At 43.8% G+C, this 20557-nt stretch overlaps 1 protein-coding gene across 5 annotated transcripts in view; it reads left to right on the top strand.

Annotated features, from left to right (window-relative positions):
* The first annotated feature begins 9246 nt into the window (after window positions 1-9246).
* DPH5 (diphthamide biosynthesis 5) overlaps window positions 9247-20557 on the top strand; it is a 31079-nt gene continuing 19768 nt past the window's right edge. Inside the window, exons 1-5 of one of the 5 annotated variants that reach the window (XM_081866066.1) lie at window positions 9247-9535; window positions 11136-11206; window positions 11272-11404; window positions 11488-11612; window positions 18664-18772. In XM_081866066.1, the coding sequence (XP_081722192.1) occupies window positions 9257-9535; window positions 11136-11206; window positions 11272-11404; window positions 11488-11612; window positions 18664-18772 (717 nt within the window). In that variant the 5' untranslated portion in view covers window positions 9247-9256. Of the gene's footprint in view, window positions 9536-9587; window positions 9666-11135; window positions 11229-11269; window positions 11405-11487; window positions 11613-18663; window positions 18773-20557 lie in introns of those variants that run through there. The other 4 variants (XM_081866065.1, XM_081866064.1, XM_081866063.1 and 1 more) reach the window with 4 other exon arrangements.

Below are 20557 nucleotides of genomic sequence, written 5' to 3'. Positions count from 1 at the left end.
TAAAGATCTTGAACAGAGAATACTCAGTAGCCTCACAGAACTGCAGTTCACAATATTCCTGGGGAAAATTCGCTGCAGTTAAATCAGTGTGTAGAATAGAAGTACAATCAGTTGTAAACAACTAATGCATTCTGTGTTAATCTCACACATTTTTATATTTATTACATACTGACATAAATCCCTAGGGTGCAGGAATACTAACATTAATAAAAAATGTTGAGCCCATGAGAGTGTGTGTGATACAAATCAAATATAATCATCATCATGTAACTAGCAAAATTTCTTTTTATTATAGTGGGGGGGGGGGAGCACCCATATATTGCAATGATTCCTATTTAGGACAATACATTAGCTGTGTTTGGATGTAACAATAAGCTATCGTTTAGAATGAGAAGAATGAGCCAGATGGAGCCTCACACTCATGCACTCTCCTTTTGTGTCACTGCAAGAATATCAGAAGCTTTCACTTCTTCTTTTTGATTAACCACAGTTTAGCCTTATTCTGAAACAACTGTGGTTAATTTTTAATTTTTTTAATTTTTTAAAACCAGCTTAATAGCCTATAGTTCAAATGGCTTCGACCCAGTATACCTGAAGGAGCGTCTCCACCCCATCGTTCTGCCCGGACACTGAGGTCCAGCGCCGAGGGCCTTCTGGCGGTTCCCTCATTGCGAGAAGCAAAGCTACAGGGAACCAGGCAGAGGGCCTTCTCGGTAGTGGCGCCTACCCTGTGGAACGCCCTCCCATCAGATGTCAAAGAGATAAACAATTACCTGACATTCAGAAGACATCTTAAGGCAGCCCTGTTCAGGGAAGTTTTTAATGTGTGACATCTTAGTGTATTTTTGGTCTTTGTGGAAGCCGCCCAGAGTGGCTGGGGAAACCCAGCCAGATGGGCGGGGTACAAATAAAATAATAATAATAATAATAATAATAATAATAATTTTTTATTTGTACCCCGCCCATTATTATTATAAAATTGGGTTGTTTCAACAAACCATTATTGTGATAAATCAAGGTTTGATTAATTGCAACAAGCTGTGGTTAAGCAAAAAATGGAAGTGAAAGCTTCTGATCTCCTCCTTGTGGCCATGCCAGAGGAGGGAAGTAAATGTACCAGTACAAGTTCAAGGCTTCGGTGAAGCTTGTTCTTGTAATAAACTTGAGTTTATGTCCAAACGAAGCCTTTTAGTTTCATTCACACATGCAGGGTCTTATTCAGCAGAACAGGCACATAGCATCAGAAATTGAGTAGGTTTAATCTCCCACTTTTCCTTCCCCCTATAAATGTCAGTCATGGGAGAGAGTAAAGGGGCATATTTGCAGTCACAGCTAAGGTGGGAACTAAAGCTGATGGTGACCCAATTTCTTGCAAGGAGTATGCTTTTGTTCTTCCCTAACAGTCTTGCCAACCCATTTACTTTGGTTCACAGAACATTCTGGAAGGGTGGGGGGAAGACAATGAGAATGTACCCTCCCTGCCCAACTGCCCAAGCCAAACTAAAATGACCAACTTACTTTAGCCTCAAGACATTCACTTTGTTCAGGGATAAGGAAGATATGCTTTAACAGAAAATGGCACAAAGGCCAATTTTGTGATTCCTGATTTACTATTTCTACTATTCTGCTATTTAAGTATACAATGGCATATGAAAACCTGAAGGATGTAGTTAGGGGCATTAAGGCTGCATTCCTATGCACGCTTACCTGGGAGTTCTGGTGCACGAAAATAAGAATATATCCTAAATATGTCATGCAGCATGTTAATGTTCTTTGGTTCCCCAAGAGCAAAAGGAAAGGGACACTACATAAAATTCAGAAGCTACCATCTCATTAAAGAAAGACTGTTTATTAAGTGGTACTGCCTTACCCGTTTCTCCCTTTTAAACTGAGAAGCAAAAAAACTAAGCAAGGCATTGATTATTCTTCTGTGATTTCATGGTAAGCAACCTGCAAGTGCAACTTTCTGATATACATTATTTTGGGGGGGGGGGGATTTTTAATTCAGCCAACTACATACCATAGCTGTCTCCCTTGACAAGAAGCACCGACAAACCCAAGAGGAGCAGAAAATCAGCATTCTCCCCCTGACTCAGCTGAAGGCACAATGGCTGCAACCCAAGTTGCAGCCTCACGTGATACAGCCATTCAGGTCCCGTTTTTGTACATAGCCTCTGGCTAAGAAAGAAAAGCCATGAACTACAAATGTGACATGTGAAGGGGGGGGGATGCTAGAAAGCTTCCCTAGATTTTAGAAGTACTGTGGGAGAAAGACAAACACAGTTATCAGGTTTAAGGACATTAACCATGTGTTGAAACAGTCCAACAACTTTGTGTACCAACACTTTACAAAGAAATGCACACCTGTGCATTTTCTACAAAGCCTTTTTCAGTTCTGTATGAAGCACAGTATTGAAGACTGAGAATAGGAAGCATTTACCTATTTCTTACCTATTTCAATTGCTCTTAGGCTGACTCACAGAATAGATTGGAATTGGTCAATCTGTGCCACAAGTGGACAAGGAAGTAGTTAAGTGGTGACATTCCTGGACTCCAGAATGAGTACAGTCATACCTCGGGTTGAATGTGCTTTGGGATGAGCGCGTTCAAGTTACGCTCCGCGGCAACCCAGAAGTAACGGAGGGCGTTACTTCCGGTTTCGCTGCTTGCGCATACGCAGACACTCAAAATGCTGTCACGCACATGCGCAGATGCAGCAAAAAGTGACGCGAGCGTGCGCAGACGTGCCATTGCTGGTTACGTTTGCTTCTAGATGTGAACGGGGCTCCGGAATGGATCCCGTTCACATCTAGAGGTACCACTGTATCCACAGGCCTGGCTTCTGCCTATCTGAACCACTTTCTGCTTCTCAGCTCAGCAGACTGGAGGAAAAACCCAGAGAAGCACGACCAAAGCAGGGCCACATCCTAGCTTTCCCAAACTTGAGTCTCCCACTGTTTTTGAACAGCTCCCATCATCTCTGATCACTGGTCCTGCTACCTAGGGTTGATGGGAGTTGTAGTCCAAAAAAAAAAAGCAGGTGACCCAAGTTTGGGGAAACACTGGGGAAAGAAGGTAAAATGGGCTTTTACGATTGTGGCGAGCTGAAGTTACTTTGTTGAAACTTTCAGAGTTGTAGCCAACTCAGTTCCTTCCAAAGCGGACCCATTGAAAGGAATGAACCTGTTAGTTGTGCCTATTAACTTCCATGAGTGTGTAGGACTAGCATTCGATACAATCCTGAATTCTCAAGGTTACGTTAACAGTTTGCTACTAATTGACTCTGGATAATGGAATAAAAACTAAACATGCTCTCATTTCAAATTAAAAGTTTCCACCCCTTTCTATTTTGTAGCACCATTTGGATCTGTATCAAACCGGAAAGTTACCCAAGCAAAATGGTTTCAAAAACAAGAAGGAATGTTGTTCCCAAAGCCTCAACTCCTCCACATAGGCAGAAGAGTGGAAGAAAGAGAAATGGAAGTGATGCAGAAATAATCCTCCCCTCCTTTCCTGTGTTAGAAAGCAGTATCAGCGAGTATTCCATATCCAGACTACTGGTGGGGGAAATCACCCAGCAGCAATATCAAATTTCTAGGGGAAAGCTGTACATGCCAGGACAGAGGGCATACGTTCGCCAAGGGTGTACAGCCTCCATATTCAATCAAAATAATAATGTAAGAATTCAGCAAATAATGTTGGTGTGTTCACAACACTACATTAATTAGATAAAAACCAAACTTTTTAAAAAAATAAAAAATAAAGCAGAAATATTTTAATTGACCAAGCTAGCAATAAAATTAGTTGAAATTAGTTGAAATTAGAATTCTTTCCCATAAAATACTAACTCATGGCTTTGGGATGGTTGGGTGTCACAGCAGATCATATGGATTTGTGCCTGAAATTGCTTAAGAATAATTCTGATAAAAACAACTTAAAGACAGCAACTTGGCTTATGAATTTCCTTTCCTTTATTGTCATTATTTTTCAAATATTTATGCACAAGCTATAATTGAGTGAATTGCTCAGCTAGCCACAAATCCTTGGCATTAGAAAACAGCCAGAAGAAAATACTTGGCCATCTGTTTCTTATACCGTAAAATCCCCTGAATTTATTCCACCATATCCAGATGCTTTTCACAAACTCAAAAAAAACATCTCTAACAAAGCCTCATGAACTGATCTTCCTTCATCATTGCAAATTCAGGTTAACAGAATGGATTGCGCTATTTATGTTAATAGATTTGTTTTCTTCTACTCTGGATAGTGAAAGATATTCAGGGTTGTGTCTAATGATGACTTTGGACTTGCACAAGGGCTTCCAATAGCACAAGGCACATCAGTTTTGCCAATTCCTGCTACTCATTGTGCCCTCTGTTCCCAAGGTTTTCCACAACCTTGAAAACAACCTATCTGAATACATCTCCCCTCATTTGGCTAGCATCTATGAATATTATAGTTAACCTCATATTCTGGATCTTTCAGAAATTGCATAGATAAACCAAGTAGTACTTGTTGATTTGATTTGATTTAATACTTGTATTCTGCTTTTCCAGCAACAGAGCTCAAAGCAGCTCACAATTTAAAAAACAACAAAGACTGCAATAGCTATAATATCAAACACAATAACATATAAATAAAGCAAACAACAGGAATAAATTCACCAAAACAATTAGTAGAATCCAAGAAAATCATAGTAACTTAGTATTGCCAGGATACTTCCCCCAGAGAAACACCACGAGAAGTTACAGGAGGGTGGGGTGGAATCTTATTTAGGATGGTTTTCAATTTTATCTGCTAGGAGTTAGGTAAGGCTAAGAGACTGAGTTTCATTCAGTAAAGAATAAGCAGGAATTGCAACCCAGAACCACCTGAGCTAAGTTCAGAACTCTGTGTACTACACTAGCATTCTGGCAGCATGTTGTTTCACAGGCTCGTGCTACTTAAAACCCTGAAATTCTAATAATTACGTCAACCAGAATTCTTTTTTATTTAAACAAAGGATGTCCAATCAAAACAAAAATTTCCCCTTCACAATAAGGAGACCAAAAACTGTGCAATGTTTAAAAGGCAGCTTTTAAAATGCCGCAGAAACCAGGGTCATTCTTTTAAGAACATGTATCATATAAAGTTCCAGAATTGTTACATGGTGAACAGCTTTGCAACTACGGGTTTCTCTTCTGTAATTTAATAAAATGCTTATAGAAGTATCTTGCTGAGACTACAACTAATGAAATACTTCTTAAACATCAGGAGATTCCATTTATTAAGTCCCTCGCCTCCCACAATGGCTTTCAACAATAAAGGCACATTGAATGCACTGTGTGGCTTCCAAAAAGCTGCTCTGGTTGCTGTATTATTTTTTCCAATTGTTTTTAGCCGTTATGCTGCAATGAAGCTTTTAAAAAGAAGTTTTATACGGCCACAGAAGCCTTTATAAAGGCCGGGAAGTGACGCCTCCTTACTTATTAGAATTAGAGTGTACGATGAGCACCATGTGGTCCTATTTCAAAGGGGTTTCAAGAAGAGGAGATATTCTGCAGATTTTAATTAAACCAGCGGTTCTGAAACTGTGTTTTAGGGACCCTGGAGTTCCTTGGGAGGCTTAACCGGGATTTCTCAAGAAGATCAGAAATTTTGGACGAATATCCCTAAAAACAAAACTTGTTCCTCATCATCTTAAATGACACACAAGCACAGAATCACCTTAAGCATTTCAGATATTGCAGTTGCCTTGACGTATTATTTACTCAGGTTTCCCATGCCCACAGAGCTCCTGATTTCCCACTTTCTACCAGCTTCTTGGGCGCCATGGTGACAGCAGTCACGAAATTAAAAGACGCCTGCTTCTTGGGAGAAAAGCAATGACAAACCTAGACAGCATCTTAAAAAGTAGAGACATCACCCTGCCAACAAAGGTCCATATAGTAAAAGCTATGGTTTTCCCAGTAGTGATGTATGGAAGTGAGAGCTGGACCATAAAGAAGGCTGATCGCCGAAGAATTGATGCTTTTGAATTATGGTGCTGGAGGAGACTCTTGAGAGTCCCATGGACTGCAAGAAGATCAAACCTATTCATTCTTAAGGAAATCAGCCCTGAGTGCTCACTGGAAGGACAGGTTGTGAAGCTGAGGCTCCACCTCATGAGAAGAAGAGAAGACAAGACTCCCTGGAAAAGACCCTGATGTTGGGAAAGATGGAGGGCACAAGGAGAAGGGGACGACAGAAGACGAGATGGTTGGATAGTGTTCTCGAAGCTACCAGCATGAGTCTGACCAAACTGCGGGAGGCAGTGGAAGACAGACATGCCTGGCGTGCTTGCTCTGGTCCATGGGGTCATGAAGAGTGGGATACGACTAAACAACAATACCAGCTTCAAATATTCTTTCAATAGGAAGAGGACACTGCTCTTCGGGATTTTACTTGAGACCTCAGCAAGGAGTGCCTTACTATCAACGAGAGTTTTGCCACGAATTTTGGCAGACACAGAGCAAGTTCTTATTGCTTGGGCTCTGCTGAGCAGCCAACCCAGATGCCAGTTTTGATAGCTGCAGGGTGTGCGAGTGTGTGTGCGCACGCACAGTCTTTTTAAAAAGTTAACAGCGGGATCAGTTCCAGAGAAAGCCAAGTGTGTCGTAATGCAAGGAAGCCCTTTTCCCCCCACATCAACTGCAGTTCAATGAACAAAATAATCCCTTTCTCCACTTCTCAAAGGGGCGTAGCTAGGGAAAGAACATTTATTTGCTGTGCTCCACTGATGAGAGAAAAAGACTTTCCAAACTTCATAATGAAAACTCGCATGCCTGAGCAACTAGGGAAGAGTGACCTCCTGCTAATTTTATGTAGTTCTTGAATGCAAGTTCTTGAGCTGATGCAGCATAGCGGCCATGGACAGGCAGAGAAATAACCCTTTCCTTTTCTCTTAGCCACAGGTAAAGGTTTTAATGCTCCCTTTCATTGCCTATTACGCATGCGAATTTCCACCCACCTTTCATTTTTTTGAGTTAATCACTATGTAGGGGTTATTAAGATGGTGAAGCACTTTGAACACTTGAAGTGTACTACATAACAGCTAATTAGCATTATCATTATCATCACTGGATGTTTGGATACTTGACTGATGAAAGGAAAGTGATTAACACTCCTAAGGCAAAGAGGACCAGCAAGGAGATATTACATCACCAAAGACCATTTTCTGATGCCTCGCTGCCAACATCTACAAAAACAAAAGCCCTCTTTCCCCCACAATTTTCTGTCCTTGGGTTGTGCATGGGGAAATAATACTACAGGAGGAACAGGATTTAAGGTATGGTCACAGAGCCAAGTATCACCATCCAAACATCTCCTTAATGAAACGAGGCTCCCAGTAAGGTTGGGCTCAAACCACCAACCTTCTGGTTAACAGCCAGACGGACTGAGCTATTGCTTTTCACTACCAAGTATCCAGAGGCCTAACCTACCTCACAGGGTTCCTTGGAAGATCAAAGGTGGGCATATGATGATGGTGAATGCAATGAAGCAAATAAAACCATTGCAAGTGATCTGTTGATTATCCCATAGGGTTTGTACTGCAAGGGCAAAACGCTGTGTGTTCCGCTCATGCTGTTGCCCTTTCTTTCTTTTTTTCAAGATTTTATTTATACTTTTCAAATTTATACATTTCATTAATTATACAATCATTTCAAGGTTTGACTTCCTTAAGCCGTTGCCCTTTCTTGTTTGCGAGCCGCTTTGTGATTCGTGAGAGGGAAAAGAGGCGGGAACGGGGTTTTGTGTGTGTGGTTATATTATTATATTATATTATATTATAGGAATATAATGAGTGTCATCAACAAAGCGCATGAGGGGGTGGCATATGTTATGTTATAATGTTATAAAATGTTATATTGTATTATATTATATCATATTATATTTATTGTATTTTATTATTATAGAAATGTAATGAGTGTCATCAACAAAGCACACGAGGGGGCGGCTTACGTTATGTTATAATATGGTATATTGTATTATATTATATCATATTTATTATATTATTATTATTATAATATAATGAGTGTTATTGGCAAAGCGAGCAAAGGGGCGGCTTGTTATAATATGTTATATTGTATTACAGTGGTACCTCGGGTTACATACGCTTCAGGTTACATACGCTTCAGGTTACATACGCTTCAGGTTACAGACTCCACTAACCCAGAAATAGTGCTTCAGGTTAAGAACTTTGCCTCAGGATGAGAACAGAAATCGTGCTCCAGCGGCGCTTCAGGTTAAGAACAGTTTCAGGTTCAGAATGGACCTCCAGAACGAATTAAGTACTTAACCCGAGGTACCACTGTATATCAAATTATATCCTATTATTTTCATTATATTTTTTTATTTATTATTATTATTATTTTATTATTATATTATATAACCTTCTATGGTCACCTTTCCCACATGAAATAAACAGAACAGGTCCTATGCTAAGCACCTGTAGACATGGCAAATAGCTAATCTATTAACAGCATTTGACAGGAACACTTTGACTCTTTAAGGTGCTACTGGAAGGAATTTTTTTATTTTGTTTTGACGTGTGATGGGGTGGAGGTGTTTTAATTCATTCATGGAGTTGAATTGACTCCAAAAGCCTTAAGGGTAAATATCAATTTTTCACCTAATGATGGCTTGGAGCGTATCAGACAGAAACATTAAGACTGCAGTCCTATCTGCACTAACCTGTAAATAAACTTCACAATGGGAATTACTTCTGAATAAACATGTACAGTGGTACCCCGGGTCACAGACGCTTCAGGTTACAGACTCTGCTAACCCAGAAATAGTACCTTGGGTTAAGAACTTTGCTTCAGGATGAGAACAGAAATTGTGCGTCGGCAGCAGCGGGAGGCCTCATTAACTAAAGTGGTACCTCAGGCTAAGAACAGCTTCAGGTTAAGAACAGACCTCCAGAACGAATTAAGTACTTAACCCGAGGTACCACTGTATATCAAATTATATCCTATTATTTTCATTATATTTTATTATTACAGGAATATAATGAGTGTCATCAACAAAGCGCACGAGGGGGTGGCTTACGTTATGTTATAATGTGGTATATTGTATTATATTATATCATATTTATTATATAATAATAATATAATGAGTGTTATTAGCAAAGCGAGGGAGGGGGTGGCTTATGGTATGTTATATTATGATAGGAATGTAGTGCGTGTCATCCACCAGGCGAGCGAGGGGGCGGCCTGCGCACTTACCCAGCCCCAGCATGGGGATCTCTAGGCCGTTGGCGAGGCGGGCCGAGGGCCGCGCGAGCGCCTTCCCGGCCGCCCACGCGCTCATGGCGAGCCGCTCCCACCTCAGCGGCCCAGGCGCCATCCGCGCGCCTCCATCTCCTCCTCCCCCCACAACGAGACGCTCCTCGTTCTGTCTCTCGGCTCCGGCCGCCGCGAAACTGTCGCGAAGCCGCTCGCTTTACGGCAAAGCGGCGGGGAACGCCCGGAAGAGGCAGCGGCGGCTTGAGAAGCGCTCCGCTGGCGGCGCACGTGTGAGTCCGAGCGGGGAGGCGGGAGCAGGCGGGGGGGGGCGGGAGGAGTGATGGGACTCTCCGGCCAATGGCAGGAGCCGCAGCAGCCGGTGCTAAGCGAGCCCTGCTTTGCATATTGGCGCGTGTACAGGTGTGCGTGATGGGGGTGGTGGGGTTTCTCACGTAAGCTTGCAGACCCGTGTCCTGGCCGAGGTTGCCACCTTAGGGGTTGTCCCGTATCCCAGTGTATGTCCTGTATTGGTACGGTGTCATTCTGCGTTCGGGGCTGGAGGGGGGGCTATTGGGTGGTTGTTTTATTTTTATTATGTATTTTGTGGTTTTATATCTTGATTTTATTGTGTGAACCGCCCTGAGACCCCCGGGTATTAAAGGAAAAGGGGCCCCTTGACCATTTAGGTCCAGTCGCGGACGACTCTGGGGTTGCGGCGCTCATCTCACTTTACTGGCCGAGGGAGCCAGCGTATAGCTTCCGGGTCATGTAGCCAGCATGACTAAGCTGCTTCTGGCGAACCAGAGTAGCGCACGGAAACGCTGTTTACCTTCCTGCTGGAGGGGTACCTATTGATCTACTTGCACTTTGACGTGCTTTCAAACTGCTAGGTTGGCAGGAGCAGGGACCGAGCAACGGGAGCTCACCCCGTCGCGGGGATTCGAACTGCCGACCTTCTGACCGGCAAGTCTTAGGCTCTGTGGTTTAACCCACAGCGCCACCCGTGTCCCTTACCCCGGGTATAGGGCGGTATAAAAATTCAATAAATCATCATCATCATTGATACAGTCTTGTGCTGTCTTTCCCTTTCGCCTAGATTCCTGCATCGCAGGGAGGGTTGGACTAAATGACCCTTGGCTCCCTTTCCATCTCTGCGAAACTGTGATTTGGGTCTTTTCAAAGATGTGCATTTGAAAGGGTCATGTGTGAAAGGTCTACCAATCTATTTCTGATCCCGATTCTTAGTGCTGGTTTAACCAAAATGCATCATATGGACCCCAGTATCCATCTCCTGACTCAAACATACCCATCACCTGAGACCCTTTATCCAGATGCTTCTATGAGAGGTTTGGAAGATGGCAACAAAGGACAGGGCCTTTTCGGTTGTAGCTTCGCATCTGTGAAACGCTGGTAGCAACATTCTTTCGGCGCCAGGTTAAAACCTACCTCTTCTCCCATGCTTTTGTAGGAATATGACTACCGTGCTTACTGGTGTTTCTGTGCTATATATAATTTTAGAGGAGGGGTATTGTTGCTTTATTGCAAAACTTGATGATTTCTTAATTGTTATATAACCCACCTAGAGATCTTTTGCACTGGGTGACAAATAAATAGTAGCCGTATATTACTTTCTTTTACTGCTTATGGAAACTTGTAATTCTAGAAATAAATTCTGCTGGGGAAAAACCTTATTTGTTTATTTATTGTTGTTGTTAATTGAATGTATATACCGCCCTATACCTGGAGGTCTCAAGACAGTTCACAGAACAAAGGACAGTTCACAGAACAAAGGGCAGTTCACCGAACAAAATTATTTGCAATGTTCCATTAACTAACAACGATGTACTGAATTTCTGATTGCTTTTTTGTTCTGTTTCAACTTTTTGGCAGGTTGCAAAGCCCTCCATCCTGAAATTGGTGTCTATTCTTTTCCATTCCTTAAATTTAATAATAATAATAATAATAATAATAATAATAATAATATAATAATAATAATAATAATAATAATAATAATAATAATAATAATGCTTTACCTGATTGGACTTGGACTTGGAGATGCCAAAGATATTACAGTTAAAGGCCTGGAGGTAATAAAGCAGTGTAGCCGAGTGTACCTGGAAGCCTACACATCGATCCTCACTGTTGGAAAGGAAGCACTGGTACGTAGATGCACCCTAAGTTCTTTGGAGGGATGGTGGGATACAACTCTGGGTGAAATAATACCCCCATTCTTTTCCCCCAGGAGGAGTTCTATGGCAAAGAACTGATTCTCGCCGACAGAGAAACTGTAGAACAAGAAGCAGATACAATCCTGAAGGGTGCACATCAATGTGACGTGGCTTTTCTTGTAGTTGGAGATCCTTTTGGGTAAGGGGAGGCAACACCTCTAAATATTCTTGTTACCAGTGCCATGTTAAACCTTAACCCAGCGGTTCTCAACCTGTGGGTCCCCAGATGTTGTTGGACTACAACTCCCATCACCCCTGAGCTCTGGCCTTGCTAGCTAGGGGTGATGGGAGTTGTAGTTCAACAACATCTGGGGACCCACAGGTTGAGAAAGGCTGCCTTAACCTCTGCTTGGCTTATGTGGCAGGGACTGACTTTCAAACATGTTGGCTATGAGCCCACCCAGGGTTTTGGAGAAACAGCTATGCTTCTTTTGAATATAAAAAACTGGCTGCCAACATCAAGGGTGGGCAGAAGGATATATTGGGACCTACTGACTGATCTTTGGGGTTTTTGCAGTGGATCAGCAAGGGTTTCGGACTCTGAATTGGTCTAACAATTATATTACTGCCATGCTCTGTATGTGGGGCTGCCTTTGAAAACCGTTTGGAAACTGCAGCTGATGCAGAACTCAGCAGCCAGGTTGCTGACCAGAGCAAGACAGTTTGAGCTTATAACAATAGTTCAGGCATGGCTTCACTGGCTGCCAGTTAGTTTCTGGGCTCAATTCAAAGTGCTGGTTTTGACCTATAAAGCTTTATACAACTCAGGACCCCAATACCTCAAGGACCACCTCTGTCTAGGACCTTTGTCACTTGCAAGGGAGGTGCAGAGGTTAACGTGACACGAGAACAGGCCTTTTCAGTGGTGGCTCCCCCATTGTGGAATGCCTTCCCCAGAGAACCAAGCCTGGTACCATCATTAGCAACTTTTAGGCGGCAGGCCAAAGTGTTTTTTTTACCCAGGCTTTAGAGGGTATTATGTATACAGTGGTACCTCGGGTTAAGTACTTAATTCATTCCGGAGGTCCGTACTTAACCTGAAACTGTTCTTAACCTGAAGCACCACTTTAGCTAATGGGGCCTCCTGCTGCCGCCACGCCGCCGGAGCCCGATTTCTGTTCTTATCATGAAGCAAAGTTCTTAACCTGAAGCACTATTTCTGGGTTAGCGGAGTGTGTAATCTGAAGCGTATGTAACCCGAGGTACCACTGTACTTGTAGCCTCTTACCTATTTTTAGTGAGGTGAGTTGTATTAGACCTGCCTTTTTATATATGCTATGATGTTTTTTGGATTTGCTGTTATATTATTTCGTAAGACGCTTTGGGTTACTTTCTGGGTTGTTTTTTTAAAAGTTACAAATGTTGTTATTGTTGTTGTTTAGTCGTATCCAACTCTTCGTGACCCCATGGACCAGAGCACGCCAGGCACTCCTGACTTCCACTGCCTCCCACAGCTTGGTCAAACTCATGTTTGTAGCTTCGAGAACACTGTCCAACCATCTCGTCCTCTGCTGTCCCCTTCTCCTTGTGCCCTCCATCTTTCCCAACATCAGGGTCTTTTCCAGGGAGTCTTCTCTTCTCATGAGGCGGCCAAAGTATTGGAGCCTCAGCTTCACGATCTGTCCTTCCAGTGAGCACTCAAGGCTGATTTCCTTCAGAATGGATAGGTTTGATCTTCTTGCATCCATGGGACTCTCAAGAGTCTCCTCCAGCACCATAATTCAAAAGCATCAATTCTTCAGCGATCAGCCTTCTTTATGGTCCAGCTCTCACCTCCATACATCACTACTGGGAAAACCATAGCTTTAACAATACAGACCTTTGTCGGCAAGGTGAATAAGTGTAGTAATAACAGCAACAATGACAACAGCTAAAAAACCTGCCACATTCTAACTGAGATTACTTTAAAAAGTATGGGGACAGCAAGTCAGGGGGAAGAAGGGTTTGACAGGGTTTGCAAACATGTTTCTGGTCCCGATCACAAATTCCTCAGAGCCTCCCTTAAATCTTTGCATCATAGATTTGTAGAGGTGGAAGGGACCCCAGGGTCATCTAGCTCAACTCCATGCAGTGCAGGAATCTCATCCATGACAGGTGGCCATCCATCCACCCATCTATTCGAGCCACTTTTTTGTTCCTGGCTCCAGGTGGTGGACTTCAAAGCTCTAGCTGAAAAAAACAAAAACCCAAATTAGGTCCCACAAGCCTGAACTCTGCCCATCCCAAGCCTATACAACTGAAATTAACGCTTACATTAGGTCTGCAATGAACATCTGCACCAAGTAAAAGCAACATCTTGGCGCAAACATCCCATAGACTTGCATGTTCCTCCTCCCACCTCTCGCTCAAGTTTGTGCCTCTCTCCCACAGTTGCTGTAAGCATGCTGCAACTGCACATTCACACTGGCTCTCACCCGAATTTGAAACCAGGGTTTGAAAGTGGATTTTCGACCTTTGGTTCCGAGTGAATCCAGTGAGTGTTGACCCTTGTCTGTGCCAAGCCACAGAAGGGGAGGAGCGAGGTCATGTTAAACCAGGGTTGCTGTCTTATTGTGGATTATTCTTCACGTGCAACGGGCTGGTGCGTGCTAACCAGTGTTAGAAACTCAGATATATAAGCTAGGCGCCAAATGGCTCATTAAACCAGGGTTACAGTCAACAAAACAGAATGCCTGGCTGCCATTTTTGGGTCAGATGGCTCAAAAGCGGTATGTTTCAATGCAGTATGTTTCAATGGTTCCTGAAATACATTTTGATTTGTGCAGATCCCCAGGCATGCACCTCCAGATGGTGGAGACGTCAGACACCGTTCTGGCACCCGGGCAACTTCCCTTGGTCGCAGGTAGCAGATAGCCAGGTGCAAAATGCGCCTGGCAAATTTCAAGCACTGGAGAGGATGCTTGCTAGCCATGGTGCACCCCTGGTTTCCTAGCTATGGTTAGTAGATCAGGAATCTCCCGTCTGCCAAAATACGGAGCACATCTTTCGAGTGAACAGAAGGCCTGTATTCCTATATAAACTGTCCCATCAATAATGAGGTGACAGCCCTAAAATCCGTGGCAATTGTCCAAAAAGCAATTCGACTGGATTTCCCCCTGCATGGCTTTTCTTATTCGTTGCCCAAGATGCTCGATTATACTTGTTTGAAAGGCGGTTTCGGTTCAATTACGTTTTGCAGCTCTGAGCCATGTGTTTGCTTTTGGTGCTGCGATGTTCCTCACACACTTCTAATGTATACTGCGGACATCTGGGTTGTGGCAAAGGCCTTATCGGTTTGGTCTATTAAGCCTCTTAAGTTCTGTTTTCCTATTCCCCCTGGAAGCCACAGCCCTTTCTGTTGCAAGGAGGCCCTAGCTAGTCAAGCATCATCAATCTGTAATGTCAAGCCATACAGGAGACAAGCTTTTTGTCTCCAGCTGGTGATTCAAAATTAATATTGCCATGTTAGCCGCGGGGGGCAGAGGGGGCTGGGAAAAGGTAATCACCGTGCACATCATGAGAGGGCACCCTCCTTATAAAGAAATGTATGTGTCAAGCGGGGGGGGGGGAGTAATTAATGTAAATATACCTCTAGGGAATATTAGGATACCATTTTCCTCCTCCCCTCTTTTCTAATTGAGCTGGTACTTAACGGCAGATGATGCCAGGCTGAGAGACTAAAGTCATTACGCCATTCATGGAAGTAACAGTGTTATTAAAATTTTGCACCTTTGTACTGCTGCAGCAAAAATATTTTTTGCGTGTCAGCCCAGTGATGACGATGATGATCATTGTTGAATTTATATACCACCCTATACCTGGAGGTCTCAGGGCGGTTCACAGAATAAAATTAAGATATAAAACCACAAAATACCTAATAAAAATGAAAACAACAACCCAATAGCCCCCCCCCAAAAAAAACACATTTTAAAAGGGCATAGGATGTCAATCAAATCAACCAAAGGCCTGGCTAAAAAGGAACGTTTTTGCCTGGCACCTAAAAGTGTATAATGAAGGAGCCAGGCGAACTTCCCTGGGGAGAGCATTCCACAGACGGGGAGCCACTGCAGAGAAGGCCCTGTTCTCGTGTTGCCACCCTCGAGGAGGAGGCACATGAAGAAGGGCCTCAGAAGGTGATCTGAGGGTCTGGGTAGGTTCATATGGAAAGAGGCAAATCCTTGAAGTATTGCAGTCCTGAGCAGTCCTGGGAGTTGTAGTTCAAGAACATCTGGGAGCCGAAGTTTGAGAAAGGCTGCCATACAAGAATAAATCTATTGAAAGCTCCTTGTGCTAAGCAATCACGGTATCCATTGTATTTGATCAACAGTTATAATCAACAGGAAAGTACTCTTGTTCAAAGGCCCTAAAGGACAGAAATAGTTTGCGCTGTCGCCAGAACCTTTGCTGTCTGATTTCAGAGAAACCCCTATTCCAAGCTCAAGTATAACACTAAAGATGGTTCCCTGGGTTCCCTGGCTAATCATAGAATTGTAGAGTTGGAAGTGATGCCAGGGTTCATCTACTCCAACCCCCTGCAATGCAGGAATCTCAGCTAAAGCATTCTTGACAATTGTGGCTCAGGGGAAGGATAGTAGCAGGGTTTTTCAGTTTGTCTGTCTCCATGCTTGCGCTGTGGGTTAAACCACAGAGCCTAGGACTTGCCGATCAGAAGGTTGGTGGTTCGAATCCCCACAACAGGGTGAGCTCCCGTTGCTCGGCCCCTACTCCTGCCAACCTAGCAGTTCAAAAGCACGTCCAAATGCAAGTAGATAAATAGGTACTGCTCCGGCGGGAAGGTAAACGGCGTTTCTGTGCACTGCTCTGGTTCGTCAGAAGCGGCTTAGTCATGCTGGCCACATGACCTGGAAGTTGTACGCTGGCTCCCTCGGCCAATAAAGCGAGATGAGTGCCACAACCCCAGAGTCGGTCACGACTGGACCTAACGGTCAGGGGTCCCTTTACCTTTACCTATGTCAAAACCATCCCCTTGAACTGGGCTTAGTGACAGATAGTCACCGTGCCATCTCTAAGGGTAGCTCCACACAGAACACATTGTGGTGGTGAAGCTGGGACGTTCCTAAGTTTCGGGCTAACCTTGTCCAGGAACAGCGATAGCTGGCAGTCAGTATTCTGGGCCACCGGGCCACCAGAGCTTCTGGTGACAAGCTAGAATCAGGAAGTGACCACAGACCTTCTATGGGAAAAGCTGTAAATCCAGTTCCCTTTATCTAGTGTCTAAAAACTCCAAGTGACACAAAATCTTAGGAAAGGAGCGGGGTTTAGGCAGAGAGAGACTTTCTGGGGCGCTTTTGGAAATTCAGTGCCTATGGCTGGAAAAGGGCTGCTTAATCATGCTTCCCCACCAGATGCTGTTTCTGTTCCCTGCTCACCTCCATGGAATGAGCAGCACTGAACTAAGACACCTTGGGGGAAAGAGGGCAGCTGAAGCCATTGTTCAGCTTTGCGTTTCTTATTTAAATGCATTTCCACACCCGGCTGCCTAATGCAGCGAACATGATTGATGAATACTTGAGTAGCAACATTTACAAAGTCGGGGCTTTCAGTAATCATAGATGCTGCAGAAGAGGTTACGTTTTGGCAGCTATCTTTGCATGGGTCTGCTTTGCAAGCGTCGCCACCCCACAAAATAGTTCAGATGGGGCAGGCCATATAGATTCAGACGACCCTTTTGAGCAAAAGTGAGGGTGGCAATCTGCTTTCAACAGGGGATGCACATCAATCTGTGCCTTAATTTGCATGCTGTTTGCCCACTCTAGTACTCTTCCCTTGACTTTGCCCAACCATTTGTTTCTGTACGTCCCTCTAAAGAGAGTGGATTTTTTAAAGGAAAAATAAAAAGTTAGAAGTCTGTCTGGCATATACAGTACAGATCTAGCACTCCTCAGGGGTGACAATCCATCTTTCCCGAAGTTCTCCTCAATAGCAAATGGGAACAGCTAGAAAACAAAACCCCTTTTGCATACTGGTGCAAGTTTAAAGCATGCATGCAAAGTTTCTCGTTTAGAATTGCACAACGGCCTGTTTGCACAGTAATTAAGAAGAGGATGGGAGTTCTGCCAGTGCTGCTCTGTGTGCTGCTGTTTGCCAGTCAGCAAGATGCTCTGCAATCTTCTGTAAGAGGCAAAAAAGAAGGGGATGTCAAACTAGCAGGCAAAACTGCGTTATTACAATGTTATTCAAGTTAAACTGCAAAAAAAGCTGCCTCCTTCACCTTCCGCATGGTTACATTGCTAAAGTGTCTTCAGTGCAAACTTCGAACCTGCCCCTGCTCTTAACTCATTGTACTTGTGGTCCTGAGCTGTTTAAGGCTTCATAGGTCAAAAAGTGTACAGATTCACCCTCAGGATCTTTGCTTGTTTGTGTATGATGCATTATGTGTCTTTCGCAAAGGACGAAACAGGAGAACCAACCTCGAGGTGCTGAAGAAAGAGGAATGCACTTAATTGCAGTAAATAAAAAGTGTGTTTCTTTTCCTCCAGCACTTTGAGTTCGCCTCTCCATTTTTTTTATTTTTATTTTTTACTTCCTGTGCTTCCTATATACGTACAGGCGCTTATTTATTTGAGTAGCTGTGAGAAGTTTGGTAGAAACAGGACATTTTTTCCAGCCAGAACTCACTGGAACTCCATTACGGCACCTCTCAGGTAGGCGCCATTGCCATTCTAAGATAACTCACTCATGGCGGGTTTCAGCACCTCTTTTTCAAGAAAAAGAGAACTGGGTAGAAGTACAGTGGTACCTTGGGTTAAGAACTTAATTCGTTCTGGTCCATTCTTAACCTGAAACTGTTCTTAACCTGAGGTACCACTTTAGCTAATGGGGCCTCCCGCTGCTGCTGTGGCGCGATTTCTTGTTCTCATCCTGAAGCAAAGTACAATTTCTTGGGTTAGCAAAGTCTGTAACCTGAAGCATCTGCAACCCAAGGTACCACTATATTCTTAAACGGCCTCCCCACACATAATAGACACACACACACACACACACACACACACAGTGCTCTTCAGATGTTTTGTTGGACTACAACTCCCATCATCCCTGCCCATCGGTCAGTACTGGCTGGGGGCTGATAGGAATTTGGGAATCCAAGGAACGTTTGGAGGGCACCGGGTTGTGGAAGGCTGTTTTAAGTCAGTGAGGCCCAGTTCAGACCCTCTGTACACCCCATATAACCCACTTCCTCCTTACTGCAGGGCGACAACACACAGTGACCTCGTCCTCCGGGCGGTGAAGTTGGGAGTGCCCTACAGCGTCATCCACAATGCCTCCATACTCAACGCCGTTGGCTGTTGCGGCCTCCAGGTAACTTCTCTCGCGCACGCGGCATCCCGGCAGCGGGAAACCACAACTCTGTTTACTTCTCCAAACGGGTTTCTGCAGAGCGCGGGCTTGAGACACGCCTTCCAATCTGTAGGAAACAGCTGTGAGGAGTTGCACACTTTGTGGCCAGACTTTCTGTGGCGTTTCCTTTCTCTCTCTCTCTCTCCTTTTTTATAAAACAGCATGATGTAACTGAGCTGCTAAGAAGTACAAGCTTTATGAATGGGGGCAATGCTGTTCTTGATGCCCTGGAAACAGGGTGAATAAATATCAATGGCTTAAAAAAATAAAATAAAAAGTCAGATTTTTTAAACTTTAAATCAGATTTTTAAAATACAGTGGTACCCGGGTTACGTTACCTTTGGGTAACGTAATTTCGGGTTGCAAATGCGGCAAACCCAGAAGTGCTGTTTCGCCATGCACAGAAGCGCTCTTCACGCATAAGCAGAAGTGCTCTATTGCGCTTTGCACATGCGCAGAAACGGTGTCTCTGGATACCGACTTTTCAGGGTGAGTACGGACCCCCAGTGGCATAGCGTGGGGGGTGCAGGGGGGGCCAGACGCACTGGGCGCAACATCTGGGGGGTCGCGCTCGCACTCGCAGCTCTCTGCCCCTACCTGGCTCACTCACAAATTACTTGCCTTGCCCCAGGTGCTGACAACCCACGCTACGCCACTGCGGACCCCTGGGAGGAATTAAGTTCAAATCCAGAGGGTCCACTGTAAATTGCTTTTGAAGGAAAAATCTTTCTAAAGATAGTTTTCTGTTTAAGTTACAGTATAGTCCAAAGGCTATTCATCAGGAAATAAGGATTTATTTTGAGTTTTTCATGTGTGTTAAAACTCAGTCTGGTGTTGTTTTAACAAAAAATTGTTTAACCACATCAGTTAACAAACATGGATACATATGCTATGAGGTTATTGTTTTGGTTAAATAAATTGTTTAAATTGTTATTAAGGAAATGATTATTTTTCTCCTTCCAATAAAGTATAGCAGAAAAGTTCCAAATATAAACACCTGTCTATGTATTTCTAATGGTATAACCAAATTAGTAATTTTTGATATAACTGTAAAAACTACTCTGAAAATTTATTATTCCAAAAATGAAACCTTCATCTGCTTGTAAATATTAAGGTTATACCAGCAAGAATGAGTCTCTCTGTAATTTTTTTTGATTTAAATCAAGTCTTACTGACTAAATCATGATTTAAATCACATCTACACTCCCCAGAAGCAAATATTGGAGAGGCTAAGAGAGGTTCTCCGCACGGTGTCGTGAAGCTGGGGAAGGGGAAGAAGAAGAAGAAGAAGAAGAAGAGGAGGAGGAGGAGGAGGAGGATGAAGAATTTATTTGTATACAGTGGTGCCCCGCAAGACGAACGCCTCGCAAGACGGAAAACCCGCTAGACGAAAGGGTTTTCTGTTTTGGAGGTGCTTCGCAAAACGAATTTCCCTATGGGCTTGCTTCGCAAGACGAAATGTCTTGCGAGTTCCTGCGGGTTTTTTCCCCCTTTTCCCCCTTTTCCCCCTTTCCCCCCTTTTCCTAAGCCGCTAAGCCGCTTATCAGCTGATCCGCTGATAAGCCGCTTATCAGCTGATCTGCTAAAAGCCGCTAAACCGCTAATAGCGCTAATCCGCTAAGCTGTCAATGGGCTTGCTTCGCAAGACGAAAAAACCGCTATACGAAGAGCCTCACGGAACGGATTAATTTCGTCTTGCGAGGCACCACTGTAGTTGCATCTGCAGCTGAGAAACAGCTGAGCCTC

This window comes from Podarcis erhardii, assembly GCF_964252035.2.
Source record: "Podarcis erhardii genome assembly, chromosome: 6".
NCBI classification, from domain to species: Eukaryota; Metazoa; Chordata; class Lepidosauria; order Squamata; family Lacertidae; genus Podarcis; species Podarcis erhardii.
Note: the sequence above shows the minus strand (reverse complement) of the source record. Positions and strands in the feature narration are given on the sequence as shown.